The following is a 19,264-nucleotide window of genomic DNA, read 5'->3' as shown; positions in this document are numbered from 1 at the left end:
CTGTGTCAGTCCCTCTCTGTGTGGTGACGGGTATGGAAGGTACCAGGCTCCAGGTCTGTCTGTGTCTCTGTGTCAGTCCCTCTCTGTGTGGTGACGGGTATGGAAGGTACCAGGCTCCAGGTCTGTCGGTGTCTCTGTGTCAGTCCCTCTCTGTGGGGCGTATGGAAGGTACCAGGATCCAGGTCTGTCGGTGTCTCTGTGTCAGGCCCTCTCTGTGTGGTGACGGGTATGGAAGGGACCAGGCTCCAGGTCTGTTGGTATCTCTGTGTCAGTCCCTCTCTGTGTGGTGACGGGTATGGAAGGTCCCAGGCTCCAGGTCTGTCGGTGTCTCTGTGTCAGTCCCTCTCTGTGTGGTGACGGGTATGGAAGGTACCAGGCTCCAGGTCTGTCTGTGTATCTGTGTCAGGCCCTCTCTGTGTGGCAAGCAAATGCATGCTAAGCCTAGAAAGTGACAATCAGGACAGGTGGGCAGTGGCAGGAGCAAGGACTACAGAGGCAGGCTGGGGCCTGACCTGCAGCCATGCCTGGGAGGGGGTTGTCCTTTGTCTCACGCGGGATGGAGCCTCCAGGGAGCTCTAAATAGACCCCTCTGTGGGGCTTCAAAGGAGGGGGTCCTGAGGCCTGCCATGAGCCCGTGCTGGTCAGACGTGAAGGCCTGAGCTGCATAACCTGGGAGCAAGGGCCAGAGAAACAGGCCTGGGGGTGGGGTGGGGCCAGGAAAGCTTAGGGGACAGAACAGGTGGAGTTTGGGACTTGCTTAGAAAAAAGAGAAGGGTGTTGAGATCCGAGGCACAGACTGCACGAGCACCAGGGCCTGTGGCACACAGGGTTTGGAAGCCATATCCCAGGGCCTGACTCTGGAGCCCAGGAAAGGGGGGCACATCTGGGCCAGAGCCATGGGGGGGCTCCAGAAGCCACCCAGTGAGATGCTCACGTTGTCCTATTTTCTGCTCCCCCTCTAAGCTGTGCAGCGTGTACACAGGATACTTTGAAACTCATGGTTGTGATGCAGACCAGCCCTGTTCCCTTAGTTCTTTCTGAGGGTGGCAATAGCCATGACATTGAGCATCAGAAACCTGTCATTATTGCCTAGACACAAATGGGGGGTTGCAAGGCCAGACTCTCACTACTGGGAGCAGCTGGGCCCTGGTGGCCTGGGGGCATTGAGGTGTTGTGCTGGGGCTCAGAGCAGAGCTGTGGCCTGTGCAGGCAGTGGTGGCACCGTAGTCTCCCTCTCCGTGTGCAGAGTCAGCAGCAGGAGCTGAGGACAACATGGTCAGGCTGCTCTGTGGTGGAGAGGCAGGAGGCTTGGGACAGGCTAGCTAGACCCCAGCTCCAGGAAGGAAGCAGGGCCCCAGCTGGGCCAGGGCCAGGACTCCAGGCTCACAGAGGGAACAGGGACACAAGCTATGGCACTTACAGAAGCCAAAACCTGGCAGGTGGGGACACAGAGCAGAGGACAGGGAGTCACTCCAGAGCCTAGTTATGGAAAGGTGGTGGAGGGAGCCTGACAGGACTCACGCTGGAGACTGAGCCTTAGAGCAAGGAAGGAACCAGAACACGAAGGACGGGACCAAAGCAAAACATGGGCTGCCGCAGGGAGGCCACTGAGAATGGAAAGCCAGCCCCTGCAGGGGACACCGCCGTGCGCCTGGACCACCCACACCCTGCTTGGTGGACTCAGCCCTCCCTGCTCAGACAAGCCAGGGGGAGCTGCTAAAGGGACGAGCCCTGGGCCTGCATGACATAGACCATACTCATGGCAGTCACAACGTACGCGCCTTGTACATCTGATCTTGACAGATTAACTATGCCTGTAATTAACAAAAATATTATTCTGCTTTGAACAGGAAGAAGAAGAGGAGTGGAAAATGTCACCGAGTGTTTTCTTTCATACAATGGAGGAAGGAAATAACTTATACAAAGGTCAGTCCAGAGAGTACGTGTGGTCACTGAGCCGTCACTGCGTCTCCCCACCACATGTGGAGAGGAGCAGATGTCCTGCCGTGCAAGGCCCTCAGTATATAATTGGTAAAAGGTGGAAACATGTCAGCATGAGAACGGAGGCGAAACCGGCATCCTTTCTTGAGCCCTAAAACTTCAGCTAAATGTTCTCATGCTCAATGACAGGGAAGGAAGATATTTCCTAGATTGTTTAGATTAAGAAAATTGGTACCGTGTGTACCGCAGAATGGCTAAGTCCTGTCAGACTGAGGTGTGTGCCTGAGTTCTGACGCTGCGGCCTTCTGTCAGCTGTAAATTGAGTCTCACTATATTGTCAACGTAGCTATAGGTTGGACGCCCTGACTGTAGCAGCCAGGACTGTCTGACACCACTGAGAATGCACTCACTGCTAGTGGCAAGGGTGCCACACTGCAGAGAGGAGGACAAGGGTGGGAGCCCAGAGAATTGCAGATACGGCAGGACTGCAAATGAGCACTGACCGGGTGCCCAAGACAGCAAGGCACAGCGCTCCTTGGTGGTCTCATTTCACATTCACAACAACCGGGTGAGGTGGACGTGGCCCTCCTCACTTCCACAGGCACCAACCACAGTCTGCTGGCCTCCCCGGGGAGACTTCATTAAGCCCACACCACCACGCAGAGCAGTTGCTGTCAAAACCTCTGTGCACTGGCATATTCATTCAATAAACATCAAGTGTCTCAGGTGTATCAGGTGCAGTGTCAGCCTGGATGATGCCAGGACAGTACCTGTCACCAACTGTTAGGCCTAGGCTAAAGTAGAAAAATACCAGTTAATTCCTAGAAAATTCCAGGGCTGCAAGCCTTCAACAAAATGGAGTAAGTCTGGTTCACTCCCAAGATAGATGGGAAAGTACTAACTTCTTGCTTGACTAACTCCCTGGGAAATGAACTGACTATCCCCAGACTGACCTTTAAACAATACCAGGTGGAAAGAATACTGGAACTAAGATGTATGGGAAAATATGAAAACAAAGATGTCTGACGTATAGCTAACTAACCACAACATTCTGCTTCTGTGCGATGCTTGCTTGCTACCCCACCTGAGTGCACCTGGACAGCCTGCAGCCAACCAGGATGCAGACCACGCCTTAAAAACCTGACTCCTTAAGCACTCAGGGCTGCTCTCAGAAACCCCATGCTGGGACACTGAGACAGTCGCCGGCCAGCTCTTCAATAAAAGGATTCTGCTGTAAATTTGGCTTGTTGGGCAGTGTTGTCTTTGTGGAACTCCTGGGCACAACACAAGCTGACGATACAGAGAGGTGTCACAGCAGCGGATGGGGTGGGGAGAGTGGCATAAACTGGGCAGTTTATGTAAATTATGATGACAGCAACAGAATCGAGTGAGCAAGTGGGAAGTTCCTGCAGTCCACACCATGGGGCCGTGGGCCTGACTGGGACATCCAGAGCCCAGGTGTGACATTTAAGAAGACCCTGCTTCCCATGTCATCCAGGGGTCCTCACAGCAGCCCTCATTGGCTTCATATCTTCAAGTACTTCCCAGCCTTCAAGCACATCCGATACGGTACGAGTTGTTTTCTTCTGGAGACCTCCCCGTGCAGCCCCATTGGCTCCCATGGGCCTTCCGTGGCCTTTGCCGACTTCTCACCACTCCTGTGTTTCAGTGGAGCTCATCCTGCAATGTCCCAAGAGGAGTCGAAAAAGACAGTTCTATGGGTTTGCTCTTAAGGTGAATTCGTGTACAAGTAGGAACAAGGGCATTTCCTTACTACCGGTAATAGCCCCCGTTCATAAGTGCGAGTCACATGTACGTCTGCCTGTACCAGAGGGGAGCCTTAGCTGCCGAGTGCGTCTGGGTGTTGTTCTGTGCTCATGCTGGGTGACAGTGTCATCTGGGTATCGTTCTGCAATCACACTGGGTGACACCCTCGTCTGGGTGTTGTTCTGCACTCACGCTGGGTGACAGCATCATCTGGATGTCGTTCTACACTCACACTCGGTGACAGCCATGTCTGAATATTGTTCTGCGCTCACACTCGGTGACAGCCTCTCTTGGGTGTCGTTCTGCACTCGGTGACAGCTCCTCAGCTTTTCAGAGGCAGGGCCCCTTCTATTCTCATAAAACTCTGTGAAGAGAGTGGGGCATGGGAACAAAGGCACAGAGAACCAGAGCCTGCCCCGCTGTGCTAGGAAGTTGGGAACTCATGTCCAAAACTGATGGGTCAAGAAAGTACATGAGCATGTGGTGGAGACACTAGGAGACACACACAAAGGCCGGCGGGGAGCTGGACTGTCCGCATGCCCCTGCCAATGCCCTCCTACTCCCACACGCCACTTACCACAGGACGGGGGCCTGTGGCCACAGTGTCCCTGCTGCGGGTGCTGATACCGTAAGGGCAGGGCCTCCCTTCCCCTCACTCCCAGGGCAGTGCCTGGCCTGGAAGTGGGCTGAGAAGTCAGACTTGAATAACCAAATATATTCCCTATGTTCTTTAATGAGTGAATGGATTTAGGAAACTGGGCAATCCAACTGGCAAGTAGGTAGGTGGGCAGTTTGTTTAATTATAATCATTTTAATACTTTGTTTAAAATGACATGTACAGATAATTTTGATAAAAACAAGAACTAATTTGGGGAAAATCTAATGTTCCCATGGAAAGCTCATGCTTCACGGAACCTGCCAAGCCACCCAAAAGCTCTTAAAAACCACCCTCACTCTCCATCAAGGCTGAAAAAAACCAAGCGGCATCCTCCAGAGCACAAGTCCAAAGCGTTATTTTCCAAGCTGGATGCTGGGGCGCTGGGTGTGTTATCTGCCAGGTCTTTGGTAACTTAAAGAAATGAAATGTCTTCATTTTAGAATTCTTTTCTTAAAAATCAAAGGTTTTCCTTTTCAAATAAAACATTAGCATTTTAATCCCCCACCCTCCCTGCCATCACTCCCCCCACGTGTGAAACTGCCTTGGCCTTGCTTTTCACATTCCCGGGATAAAAGCTCTTTCTTGGCTTTAGGGGAGAGCGAGGCAGTGGTTGCCCTTTGAGGGCCGTGAATAGCTTCCTGCATTTATAAATGCCCATGAAATCCTTGAAGGGATTGAAAAGTGCCCTGTGCAGAAGTGTCATGAGAAAAGTGAGGTCTGGGTGGAAAACTCAGTCCACTGACCCATCTAGTGGGGAAGTGTCGAAGCTGCTGCACAGAGCTTCTAAGATACAGTTGCAACCCCACCATGAGGCCGGATTCCAGAGCAGGACTGTCTCCACATAAATAATCATGGCCTGGTTGCCTTCATGTTAAATGTTCTGCATTCCTTTCATTATTAAATTCTTTGTTTCTTCATTTTAGTGAATCTATCTAGTTAAAAAAAAAAAAAAGAAAAGTAGCTTTCTATAAATAACAAAGCTATTTTGCGTAAAATATCTTAGTGTAACAGGTAAGTGCAGTCTAAGATTTGCCAGTCCTACAAGGGTGCGATCTGTTTGAAAAGAGTTATTAGTAATCAATATGTTGGAACACATCTGAACCTTTGTAGTATTTTCAGGGCAGAAAGTTTAAAATTCTAAACACATGGAAGGAAGCATTGGCTCTTTTCCCTGGATGTGACTTCTACATGTTATTCTTACATTCTGAAGTTGTTCAGTTTAAGCTTAGACATTTCAGAAAATATACTGAAAAGGAGCGATTATCTCCAAATGAGGACATGGGAAACCAGCTGGGCCTCTGATGTACACCCATCTGCAAGCTAACCACAAAATCCACCTTCTCAGACTCAAAGAGGGAACTTTCCACTTAGTGACGTAAGATATTTTGCCCATCGCTGGAATGCTACAGATGGTTCCTGCACGCTGGCCTCTAGGCCATGGCCATCAGGCTGGCACTGGCCAGGAAGGACTGTGTCAGAGGAGAGAGAACCAGCCTGGGCCCTCCACCTGCTCCCCTGTCCCCCTGTGGCCGTCAGCTTCTCCCTTCTGTCCTCACGCCTTGGTGCTGGCTGTCGCTCAAACTTCAGCCACACCCCTGAGCTGCCCTCAGAGCACGATCTGAGGAATGCTGAGGAAGCATGATCCGTGCCTCGCCCCCCCGAGCCCCCACCTGTGCTCTGTGCCCCAATCCCTGGGCCACTACTCATGTGGCCTCCCTGTGTGGAGAAGGACACATAAATGCATTGAGTCTATGAAAAATTTACCACCGTTGTGATTTATTTGTGGTCTCTCATAAGTCCACATTAAGTATTCTAGAAGAAATTGGGGTCCTTTCGGCATCATTGTTTTCAAAAACCTGCCTGCCCAACCTTGCATCGCCGTGGGCTGAGCCTTCCATGTCTTTGTGGCTGAGACTGTGGTCAGCCCCACCTAGGGCACAGCCCCCTTCCGACCCACTAGTTCCAGACAGGCTCTGCTCTGGCCAACACCTGCCAGCCATGCTACCCGTAGCCTGTCCAGAAAGTAGAGTGGGCCCGTGAGTGCAGACAACCAGTTCTGCCCAGAAAGCTCCTCTCATGTCACTGATGTCAGCATCTGCAGCCAGTGGACACTTTCTGAGAATTGGAGTTGCATTTCCATGTCCCTCCCTCCTGCAGTGGTCCTGACCACTCTAATAGGGCACAGTTACTGGACTCCTGGGACCCACAAGTTCCTTTTTGCTAACACGTCTGCTTTAGGGTACAACTGTTTCCTGCACAACAGCTGACCTGTGTGGTTCCTCTGGCCCAGGGAGATGGAGATTGTCGATAAGACCAGCTAAAGCCTTTGAGGCTCTGCTCTTGAGGGATGGCAATGATGATCGGGCTAAACTGGGATCTTTACATATTTTATTCTATTTGCCCTTCCCCGATCAGTATGAGGAAGACGGTATTTTTATTTCTCAAAAAAAAAAAAAAGAAATCAGGCTTAGCAAGGCTGTCACCTGCTAAGGTCAATGGCTTATCCCAAACTGTATTCCTTGCATCAGGCTGTGCTGACCAGTCAGGCTTTAGGTGGCCAAAGCCTTCAGTATGATAGCCTTGCCCATTTGCCAGCTCTGAGCTGTGTGTCACAATGTTGTCACCATTTCCCCGTCTCTCCACGACTCTATCTAGCTTTTCCCGGATCAGACTGTATTACGTCTTGTCCCGCCCCTTCCATTGCTCACTCTTTTTGCTAGTTCATGGTCCCCTGTGGTTTATGCTGAGATTCACCTTTCCCTTTCTTATTAGTTTGTCTACGTGGTTCTCCTCTGGTTCTCTGCAGAAGCCAGAGATATGCTCTGTGACTGGAATTTTCCTCCCAGTGTTGAGTTTAAGCACCTCCCTCTCCTTTCTTGGTCACTCACGTGGGCATCAGGAATGCTGAGGAACCCCCGTCCACCTATGACAGCACCTGTGGGGGAGGCCCTGTAGACTCTTCTTTCTTCCCAGGCTATAGCCCTTGTCTGGCAGAGGTTGGGCGCCTCTCCCTATGCCCCAGGTCCCTCCATTGCCTTCCCACACTGGAGGTCACCACAGCCCTACCGTGACTCAGTGCCCAGCAAAATAGCCAAACTGGGTGGTGGTTGTCAGTTTGGTGAGTTTGGTGAGCAAATTTCCTTCACATTCTAAGTAAAGATTCCAGGAAGAGACCTCATTTCCCAAGATGGCAAGTCTTATCTTCCCAAGGGTGATTCTTCCCAAGTCCCACTTCAAGGACCCAGTTACACACCTCAGCATATGTTTAGAATTTCCCTTCTAAGAAATGAGCTCTACTTCAGTTTACTTATTTTAGTTATAGGACATTATTCTTATTTTTTTCCCTAAGGTCAGCTTTCTCTAGGACCATCCTCCTATCCACCAGGATAAGGCAAAATGGAAATTTAAATTATGTGTGATTGCAAAAACATCCAAAAAGTAATTCAAAAACATAGCTGTTGACTTAAGGAAAAGTAATGGGTACTTGTATGTTTAGTTCTGTCTGTTTTATAAAAGGGGGCAAGGATAAATTACTAGAAAGAGTTCAACAGGCAACAAAATCTTTCATATTTTAGTGAATCATTTGAATAATAAAAGTAATTCAAACATATTACAAAAAGAGTAACCCATAATTGTATAATCCTGCCATGGACATATTGTTTTCACATGGTTAGAATCTTAGTATACTATTTCTATGATCCTTTTTTGCTTGAGATTTTCACATTGCCAATTTTCTTTTTTAAAGATAGTATACAAGCACAGTTATGAATTCATCACTTATTTTACTTAAAGTTTTATTCTATGCAATAAGATATAAAGTTAGACTCATGTTCATATTGCAATAACTGTTGTCATTAACCTACATGTTGAAAAGCTTTATCATTTTCTTTCTCTTTGTCCCTCTGGAGTATAGACATATGGATGAATAGAGATGAATCTTGGAATTTCCCTCAGGACTGTGATCGAGAAATGATCAAAGAGGAGAAACGGAAAGAATTAGAGTCAGAGCTAAGAGTGCAGGTACAGCTGCATTTCTGTCACAGTAATGACAAGTCATCTCCTGCAATGATTGTGCTTCTTTACAATTTCCTATCAATGACCTACCTCCTTATTGCATATAGAAACACAGGGTATGCAAAGTCACCTAAAAGTAGTATGTTCTTCTGTATTCTCCTAGGTTGATGAGTTGATGAGACAAGAACTAAAAAACTTAAAACTAGCTGTGAACAGAGAAAGGGGCTATCCACTCAAGGCAGAAAGAAAGAAAGGGCAGGTGAGTAGTGAATGAGCATGGGAGGGGGCAGGTTCAGTCATGACAAGTGCCATGCAGTGGCACATACCAAAGGGCTTCCTGTGGCCTCACAGGGAAACACACCTTCCTTTGTTTGGTAAATTTAATCAGTCTAACATTCAGCCCTCAGGAAGCGTCTTCATAAATAGATAGATCCAACTGTCTGATAATGACCACCTACAGCCCCCATCAGCTGCATCTTGCCCCCACAGGTCAAGCCAGTGCACACATCCAAATCCTACCTTCTCTTCCTAAGTGGAGTGGTCTACAGGGGGTCATGGCAATGAGCAGGTTCTCTAAGTGGGGATCATAGAGAAAAGAATCAGATAAACTGAATCATAAGTTGCTGCTAATCCTCAGTGGTTTATTTTGTCATAGAGATGTTGGGAGTGATGGTTTGGTTTTATTTTATTTTTATTTCAATAGATTTGGAGGATAAAGTGGAGAGTTTTGTATAGTGATGAAGTCTGGGCTGTTAGGGTTTCCCTTACCCAAATAGTGTGCACCGGACTCAACAAATGTCTTTTCATCCCTCACTCCCCCACTCTCCTCCTTCTGAGTCTGCAGTGTCCATTATGTCCTTCTGTATGACCATCTTACCTAGGGTGACCAGATTTTAACATCTGTAAGGCAGGACAACATGGCAGGGGTTGGAGTAGGGACAGAGTGGAGCCGGGACGCGGGGCGGGGGACCGGGCAGGCAGGGCCTGACAACAGTACAAACTTTGATAAGCAGTTCTTGATAATCAGCAATTATTTATTACAGTTTAACATTATAAAATTAACAAAAATAATATAAAACTCATATTCTGGCAAAATAGCCATATGGCAGCTGAAAACCATATATTCCCTTCTTGTTCTCCCGCCCTTTCGTGCATTCTTTCCAAAAATCGGGACTTTTTTAAAATGCTGCGGGACGCGGGACAAATTGTTGAAAAGCAGAATTGTCCCACCAAAATCGGGATGTCTGGTCACCCTAATCTTACCTGTAGCTTAGCTCCCACTTGTGAGAACATGCAGCATTTGGATTTTTGTTCCTGGGTTCCTTCACTTAGGAGAAAGGCCTCTAGGTCCCTCCTCACAGTGGCTTAGAGAAGCTAGCCACATCAAAGCACTTGAGCCCCTACCTCTAACTTTATCCCGGAGAAAGCCTTGCCTGCCATCCAGACCAGGACCTCCAAGGCAGATAGCTAAGATTTCCTCTCATGGGGAAGCTTTGCCTTTGTGACAGTTTTCCCAAAGTTCCATGGATGATCCACTTTTCCTGTGATTCGCACATTCTCTCTTGGCATTTTTCACACATTGAGCTGCATTAGTGTCTAGTTTTGCCAGCTCAATGCCATATGATCTCTTTAGGATGGGATGACTCTACCTTGTCTGTTTTGTATTGATGTGGTTTAACTCTGAGGGCAACTTAATTCCCTTCATACCTCTGTTCTGAAGGTCCATCTCTGTCATCTGATAACACTGATTTGGCAACTAACAGCCATCTATAAATGAAAGTACCTTCACAAGAATTCTGGAATCCAAGTGTGGGGATGTAGTTGGGGCACAGAAACTCCAACTACATCTCTTATGCATTGGAGACAATAAGAAGTTTCACTTTTCCCATGTCACCCCTCCCCAAAGCCCACACATCTCCTAGGCCCACTAGTTCTCCCTTGAAAGGAAAGAACATATAAGTGAGCATCTGCTTTCACCACAGACCCCACCACCACCAGGCCCTCTCACCTGTGGATCCCAACACCATAGGCCTGCTTACAAACTGTGATACCAGGCCCACCCACAAAAATCAGCAGCAGTCCTGCCTTTGGACCCCAGCACCAGAAAAGAGTCAAAGTATATCACTACCAAAAGTGCATCAAATTATGAGGAAGACAGTGAGAGAAGAAAAAAGAACCACAAAGCAAAAAAGAAAAAAAAAATTAACAAAATGGCAATAGTTAGACCAGGCGTCCTCAAACTATAGCCCACAGGCCACATGTGGCCCGCTGAGGATATTCATCCGGCCCACCAGGGGTTTTTGCCACTGCTGCCTGTCCTGCTTAGCAGCCGACTCATCCTGGGGCCCATAGTCAGGTCCTCCAATGGCCTGAGGGACAGTGAACTGGCCCCCTGTTTAAAAAGTTTGAGGACCCCTGAGTTAGACCTTACCTATCAATAATTACTTGTAAATGGATTAAACTCACCAACCAAAAGATATAGAGTGGCTGAATTGATTTTAAAAGAACAATATCCAACCATATTCTGCCTATAAGTGAGTCACATTAGATTTAAGGACACATAGAAGCTGAATGTAAGGGGATAGAAAAAGATATTTCATGAAGAAATAAGACAAGCAGAGGTGGCTATACTTATATAAGACAAAATAGTCAAGTCAAAAACTGTCATAAGAGACCAAAACGATCATTACATAATGATAAGGTCAATTCAATAGGAAGAGATAAATATATATAAATACACACATATATATACATATATACACATTACGTATGTGTGTATATATATATACACACAGATATATATGTATATATATATATATCCTTCATAAAAACACCTAAGTATATAAAGTTAATATATATATTATATATATGTATAATATATATGTCTAAAGGGAGAAACAGACAATAATACAATAATAGTAGGAGACTTCAATATTCTACTTTTAATAATGGCCATATTATCCAGACAGAAAGTCAATAAGGAACTTGAATAACACTGCAGACCAGTGTTCTAACAGTTATTCTACCCAATAGCAGCAGGTCATACATTCTTCTTAAGTACAGAGAATATACTCCTGGGTATTCTTCATATGCTAGGTCACAAAACAAGTCTTAATAAATATGGGAAGATTGAAAACATTCCAGATGACTTCCAACCACAATGAAATGAAACTAGAAATCAATAAAAAAAAAGAAATGTAAAAAAATTCACAAATACTTGTAAACAGCACACTTCAAACCACCATTGAGTCTAGGAAATAATCTAAAAGAGAATAAGAAAATATCTCAAAACAAAAATGAAGACACAGCATACAAAACATTACAGCAAAATAGTACGGATGGAAATTTACAACAATAATGCCCACATTAAAAAAGAAAAAACATCAGGAGGCGCCTGTGGCTCAAAGGAGTAGGGCACCCACCCCATACGCCAGAGGTGGCGGGTTCAAACCTGACCCTGGCCAAAAACTGGAAAAAAAAAAAAAGAAAGAAGAAGAAAGATCTCAAATAAACTACTTAACATACCTCAAGGAACTAGGAAAACGAGGGGCACTAAACAAAGTGTTCCCAAAGCATAGGAAGTAAATAATAAGATTAGGGCAGAATGAGTGAAATAGAGAATAGAAAAAATTGATCAACTAAGAATTGGTTTCCTGAAAAGATTTTAAAAATTGGCAAACTTTATGCTAGACTAAGAAAGAAGAAAAAGTTCAAATAAATTCAGAAGTGGAAGAAGACACCAGTGTCACAAAAAGAAAAAAGATAATGAAAAACTATTATCAATAATTATACACTAACAAATTGGATAACCCGTAAGAAACAGATGCATCTCTAGAAACATACAACCTACCAAGACTGAATCAAGAAGAAATAGGAAGTCTCCACAAACCAGTAAGAAATCAAAAACTTCTTTGGATCCTGGGACACCATTGCCGGAAGGGTCTCACGGAAAAGCAATGACACAAAGAATAAGTACACTTATTGAAATTGTGTTTTAAATAAAGGTGACCATCTGCTCACTCAGGCAAAATGGCAAGCCTTCTTTATTTGCTGTTGGTTTTATATAGGGAATCTTGTGCATGCACAGTATACAGCAATGACCTCATTAACATTCATTACAATCCCTCTGCACATGCACACTGGACATCAATGACTTCATTAATCCATTCAAATGTCTTATGAACACCCGCCCTGTAAGTAGCTCCTCCCTGGTAATCTGATAATCCACCGAGCATACAGCTTTAAGCATAATCCTTTCAATATAACCCAGTTTAACATAACTTAATGAAGAACATGTTGTCAGTTATTACTTTCTATGTTCTTATCTGATGAAGCCTGAGGCTATGGGGGAAAGAGACGTTTTGAATGTCTGTTCTTCAAACCATGCCATTTGGAGGCAGTTACTTTGAATCTTTAAGCAAAGCATAGAGAAACTTCTTGGGCATAAAGGAATTTGTATGCAAACCTCTGCTCCCATGTAGGTCTTAAGTCAGGGGGGTTTTGCTGGAACCTTGTATAAGGAATTCTCAGGCTGGACTTCTCAAAAGCCTTTCATGAGCCCAGGTTTCATCTGTGCCATTAGATACCTATATGACATTACTATTCCCGGACCCATCAGCAAGTGACCTTTGTCACTTACTACAGATCAGGAAAGATTACTGATGGGTATCCGGCCAGTTTTCCAAAGGGCTTTATCATTGGCCTTATAAAGTCAACCTTAATTCCTTAACGCAGTCTGGAAATGTTATTCCAGCCAAAGCCTTGGTCATGTTAGGCCTGCAACTAACCTGGCCACATGGGATTCTGCCTCAGTTTCTTACAAGTATGCCTGTACAAAGTCTTTTCACTGCTCTCTCTCAAGCAGCTTTTTTGGCCAGAGGCATATAGGCATTTCACCTATAGGGCACAAAATAATATTGGGGGAAAATTGTGGAAACCCCATAAACTGTGCATTTTTGTTAATACTGTGTCAGTGTTGGCTCCTGAGTTGTGGCAAGTGTGCCATATAATGTAAGATGTTAATAGGGAAAACTAAGTGAGGAGTACACAGGTCCTCTCTGTACCATTTTTGTAACTTTTCTATAAATCTAAAATACTATAAAGTTAAAAGCTTCTATTTGCAGAGGACATGATTATCCATGTAGAAAATTCCAAGGAATCTAGAAAGAAAGTTCTAGAAACAATGACTTCAGCAAGGTTTCAGGATACAGAATAAACACCAGCAATGAACACAAAGACACCACAATTAAAGCATAATGACATTTTACATCACTCAAAAACTGTAGGTGTAAATCTAACAAAACAGGTACAAGACTTACATGTTAAAACTGCACAAAGCTGATGAAAGAAATCAAAGAGCTGAAGGGACGGACACACCAGGTGCATGGAAGTCTCAGCACAGTACAAAGGTCAGTTCTCTCCACATGGGTAGAGAGGTTTAATGCAAGTCTGTCAAAATCCCATAAATGTGTATAGTTTGTAGACATAGGCAAGATTATTCTAAATTTGTATGAAAAGACAATGGAATAAAAATAATGAAAGCCATTTTGAAAAAGAGGAATAAAGTGGAAAAGATCAGTGCATGCAATGTTGTGGCTCATTACACAGCTGCAGCAGTAAGACTATGTGCTCCGGGGAGAGGGACGGACAGACACCCAGGACGATGGAGCAGGACAGAGAACCCAGAATTAGGCCCACTGACATAAGTCTTGCTGATTTTTGACAAAGGCGCAAAACATTGCAAAGGGGGGGAATTAAGAGTGCGGGAGCAACTACATATCCCTAAGCAAACAGAAATGAACTTAAGTCTCACGCATCATACAAATTTAGTTCAAAATAGGTCACGGACTTTACTTTTAGAAAAAAAATAGAAGATATTTGGAATTTAAGGCAAACAAGATAAAAAGATAAGCTACAGACTGAGAGGAAATATTTGCAAACCACACATCTGATGAAGAGCTAGTAGAGATGGGGTGGTCGTGGCAGGGAAGAGGCCATCATTGTCAAAGGGTGACCCAGGGTTCCTGTGGTGGTGGAGACATCCTGTGACTTGCCTACATCCCTGCCGAGATCCCAGTTGTGATCTTCTAAGATTGCTTGGCAAGATGTCACCACTGGGAGAAGCCCGGTGATGGGTACACTTGACCTCTCTCTGCTGTTTCTCATGACTGCATGTAAATTTACCATTTTCTCAAAATAAACATTTAGTTTTTTACAAAATGAAAAACATGAAGTTAGCTCTGCGCAACCATGTAAGTGAATCCTGTGGTCATAACATTGCTTGAAAGAAGCCACATGTAGAAGAGTATGTAGTACTATTCTCCCCAGGAGACCAGGACACACGACTCTACCATGGAGTCAGAGTGTGGAAGTGAAGGGACAGAGCGGTCAGAGGGAGACATGCGGCGTCATATCTGTAACTGGATGGTGGTTATAGGGATATATGTAGAAAACAAATGTAAAAGCCGATCGGCCTGGGAATGTGTGCACACTTTACTGCACATAAATTATAGTGGGATAAAAACGAGTGAATGAATGAAGGAATGAGGGCAAGGCAAGGTGGCTGAGGCCTATAATTCTAGCACTCTGGGAGGCCACTATGAGTGGATTGCTTGAGCTCAGGAGTTTGAGACCAGCCTGAGCAAGATGGAAATCCCATCTCTAAAAACAGCCAGTGTTGTAGCAGGAGCCTGGAGTCCCAGCTACTTGGGAGGCTGAGGCAAGAGGCTTGAGTCTAAGAGTTTGAGATTGCTGTGAGCTATGATGCTACACCACTCTACACAGGGTGACAAAGTGACACTCAGTCTCAAAAAAAGGAGTGAATGAATGAGGAAATGGACGTGGAGGAACGAAAGACAAAAAAGTGAGAACATACCTGAAATGCCTTCTGTGTCACCCGAGGGGCCAGGGTAGAAGGTGACCCACAAAAGGGAGGTAGAGACCCAGTTGGAATTTGCGCCCAGAGCATGTTCTGCACTGGGGACCTGACCTTCCCGCTGCACAGGGGACATGTCCACGCAGGCAAGCTGGGGTTTCCAGGCCGGTCCCTGCCTTCCTGAAACATTGCAGCTCCGTCATCAGTTTGTCTGACATTCTTCCTACCACCGCAAAAAACAGTTCTCTTAGCTAATTTCTAGGGCTTATTTGCTTGCTTATTGTGACTAAATTGTTATTTCCTTTTTTCATTTTCAGAAAAATAAAGGGAAGAAAGGAAAAAAAGGGAAAAGGAAGGATAAAGACCTGACAGCTGACAGGTGAGGAGTGGACAGGCTTGGACAGGAGTGGACAGGCTTGGACAGGAGTGGACAGGCTTCGCTGTAGTGCGTGGGGAGGGCGGGTGCCCGAGGAGAGGCAGCCTCAGCCCAGCGCGTGGCCCAGCTGAGCGTCCCTCTCGCCACGCCACATCCTCTTCCTCCTCAGCAGAGTGTCATGGGAGTGGAAGGAGCCACCATGAAGTCCCGTACAGATTCCAGAATGGAGAAGATGGGCCCAGGAAGGCAGACTTGGGTCCTCATCACAGCTGAGTTTACCCAGATTTTTAGGTTTTGAAACTCATTGGCGGGAACAGGGGCATTCTTCAAAAACTTTGTCTAAGAAATAATATCCTGAAGGAAGTTTTGAGAAAAGGTCAAGACTCTGAGTTGCCCTGAGATACAGCCAGTTCCCCTTCCCAGCCTGGCCCAGCCCTGGAGACTCCCGTCACACTTGGTAAAGGGATGAGACCAAAGGATGGGGCTGAGGCTTGTAACAGGATATTTCCATTCCCTTGAGCTTCACTGGTGGACTTTAATACAGTACAAATGAATAACTTAAACGCTCATTTTTTAAGTTGAAACGACTGATAATGCTTTAACATTGAAAATAAATAGTACATAGGTTTTCAAACATTCTCCATTATCTTTCTTAATTTTCAGCAGAGGGCATACTATTTTAAAGACATTTGCTGCAGTACAACTCTAGCCAACCCAAGACTGTGGTCATTGGATTAGCATCTATCCCCGTGGTATCTGGCTTGAGTCTGAATGATATTCTTGTGTCTCCTTTAACCACACTAACTTGAGTCATAGTACAGCCAAAGAATGGCGGCAATAGGGTCGTATTTACAATTCTCAATACACAGTCAGTCTAGGGTGGGCTGGAAGAATAAAGAAAAGGAAGAGGCAAAACATCTCAAAGGATCATATTGAATAACATTTGAGCTTAACCTGCCTGAATTCCCGTAAGCCAATGCCCAGCGAATATCACTGGGAGTGGCGTCCATTTCGTGGGATACTATCTTCATTCTTCCTCAATTAGTATAAATTACTGATGTGTGCCGACTGTGCCTCGGGTCTTCTAGGAGAAGTGGTTCAGACCTCTGTAAACACTGCAGAAAAGTATAACACCCTCCTAAAAAACCATCGTGCCCTTTGCTTGAGACATTTGGTCTTCCATGTAAGAATTATTTCCAGTGTAAGCCTGTGTTCCATATAGATATATTTTTTAAACTATTATGCTATTGAGTTAAAAGGAAACATAAATTTTTCAAAGGATTAATGACCTACTGCCGCATGCAGATGCTAACTGAATGTATAATTATAGGCCCCTTGCATTACTGCTATTGGGGAATTTCTAATTCATATTCGTGCCATCACGAAGGCTGACGGAAGGGCAGACGGCAGGAGTTACAGCTGGTCTCAGACGCCCAGAGATGTCATTCTTCTTAATGGGGACCATCAGATACACACATGGATGAGCGAAAGTATTGTTTTTAAAAAGCCTGATTTATCCCCAAATTGTAGAAACACTTCAAAATTCCATGTATTTGCATATATACAATCATACTTTGAAATAGGTCTGGTTTGTTCTCCACATATGTGACGATTGACAGAAATCCTGCTGATCTTCTGTGCGTGCTCCTGGAACAGACGGTCTGCTTTGCCCCCAGGTCCATCGAGTCCCTGTACAAGGAGCTGGTGCAGGAAGGATTACTGATCCAGTCTCTGAAAGTCAACCTCTCTGACTACATCGGTAAAGTACACAGCGCAGACTGCATGTGTGTGTCACACAGCACCCCTGGGTTTGGAAGTCTCGATAGCTGGAAATATGTTTAATTTGTGTTTTTGTCCAAGCCCAAATCTGGCCCATGGTGGCTTCTGGTAAATGTTTGTCTGATTGGATTTATTCGAATAACCTAAGAGGATGGTATGCACTAATAGGTTCTCTTAATAAAATGCACCCAGCCCTCTCCCCTCACATGGGGGGAGCAGGTTTTTTAACGTGCTAGCAAGCTTCCGTGGATGTTATTTTTGGCATTACCTGACTTAAGGAATTGAGGAATTTTTCATGCTTTTGTGTTGCCCCAGAGAACAATCTTTATGGGAGGAATTCCTTGCAAAAGACACAAAAGTAGTTGGGAGAAAGGAAGTAGGGACATTCATTTTCACATCAACTAAGTTTTCCTCTTATTTTTTAAAAAACAATAGGATGACCTCAAAACACACAGCTTAAAACTCCTCATTAGTCTGCCACCCTGATGCAGTTATCAATATTATTTTCACTTTCATGAAGAAAATATCTCCAAGGCTTAAGGACATTCTCCTACATAATCACAAAGAGATAATCACACTTGGAAAAATTTAACATTAATACAATACTGTTACCTAGTGCATAGTTAATATTCAGTTTCCCCAATAGTCCTGATAATGTCCTTTATAACTCTCTGTTCTTAATCCAAAATCCCATCCATCTCTTTAGTTTCCCAGCCCTGTTGAAGCCTTCACAACGTTGACATTTTTGAAGAATCTGAGCCGTTTTACAGACTATCCTTCAAATGAGTGTGTTGAAAGTTTCCTCATTACTGGATTCAGCTTAGGCATTTTTTTTTAATATGAGAGAGTCTCACTATGTTGCCCTGGGTAGAGTACTGTGGCACCACAGCTCACAGCAACCTCCAACTCTTAGGCTTCAGCAATTCTCTTGCCTCAGTCTCCCAAGTAGCTGGGACTACAGGCACCTGCCACAACGCCCGGCTATGTTTTGGTTGCAGTTGTCGTTGTTGTTTAGCTGGCCAGGGCCGGGTTTGAACCCACCTGCCTCAGTGCATGTGGCCGGCTCCCTAACCACTGAGCTACAGGCACTGAGCCAAGCTCAGACGTTTTTAACAGGAACACTACCCAAGTGACATTGTGTGAATTCTTCTCACTGTTTCCCATGGCACATGAGGTGCCACTGTGTCCCATCACTGGGGATGCTATATTTCATCTCCTGGAGGAGCTGTCATCCCCCAGATTTCTCTACTGTGAAGCTTCATCTTTCCCATTGTAATTAATGAATAATCTAAGGGCTGAACTTCAAGGCTGTGGAGATTCTGTTCCCAACGTCCTTTCTCACCAAGATTTTCACATCCACTGATGATGTTTGGCTGTAGTTACTGGTTGAAAGGGGGGTATTTTCTCTAGCATTCTTTCTACATTTAATAAGTACCAATCTTCTGCAGAGAAGTGTAGAATCCTGCAGTGGTGTGGTGTCCGTGCGTGTGGACACCCGGATTCTCCCGTGACGCAGTGTGACCTGTCATCATTCCTCTTGATGTTTACAGTGACCCACTTTTGACGTTTTCCGTTGATCAAAGGGTGATTAATCCCCTTGAAAGACAGCCTTGTTTCCTTCTTCAGAGCTGGAGGAGTCTTCTCATTTCCTAACAATATAAGAATTTTACCAGACTATACATCAGGCTATGCATTAGATTTCTATTTATTTTATTTTGTGTGTTTCTGGTTCAACTCTGGAGAGTTTTCTCCTATATTCCCTTGATTCTATTAATCCTATTACCGTGTTTTAAATAACCATTTCTAGCAGAACCGTCTCTTATTTGCGGTTTGGATTTCTGAACCAAAGATCCTC

The 19,264-nt window shown here is 45.1% G+C and overlaps 1 protein-coding gene across 1 annotated transcript in view; it reads left to right on the top strand.

Moving 5' to 3' along the window:
• Positions 1–19,264, top strand: part of IQCA1 (IQ motif containing with AAA domain 1) — a 165,179-nt gene that overhangs the window by 100,977 nt on the left and 44,938 nt on the right. Inside the window, exons 9-13 of the mRNA XM_003798264.3 lie at positions 1,851–1,926; positions 8,280–8,386; positions 8,544–8,639; positions 15,572–15,633; positions 17,307–17,389. Of these exons, the coding sequence (XP_003798312.3) occupies positions 1,851–1,926; positions 8,280–8,386; positions 8,544–8,639; positions 15,572–15,633; positions 17,307–17,389 (424 nt within the window). The remainder of the gene's footprint in view (positions 1–1,850; positions 1,927–8,279; positions 8,387–8,543; positions 8,640–15,571; positions 15,634–17,306; positions 17,390–19,264) is intronic.

This window comes from Otolemur garnettii, unplaced genomic scaffold, assembly GCF_000181295.1.
Source record: "Otolemur garnettii isolate 467f Iridium unplaced genomic scaffold, OtoGar3 scaffold00133, whole genome shotgun sequence".
NCBI lineage: Eukaryota > Metazoa > Chordata > Mammalia > Primates > Galagidae > Otolemur > Otolemur garnettii.
Note: the sequence above shows the minus strand (reverse complement) of the source record. Positions and strands in the feature narration are given on the sequence as shown.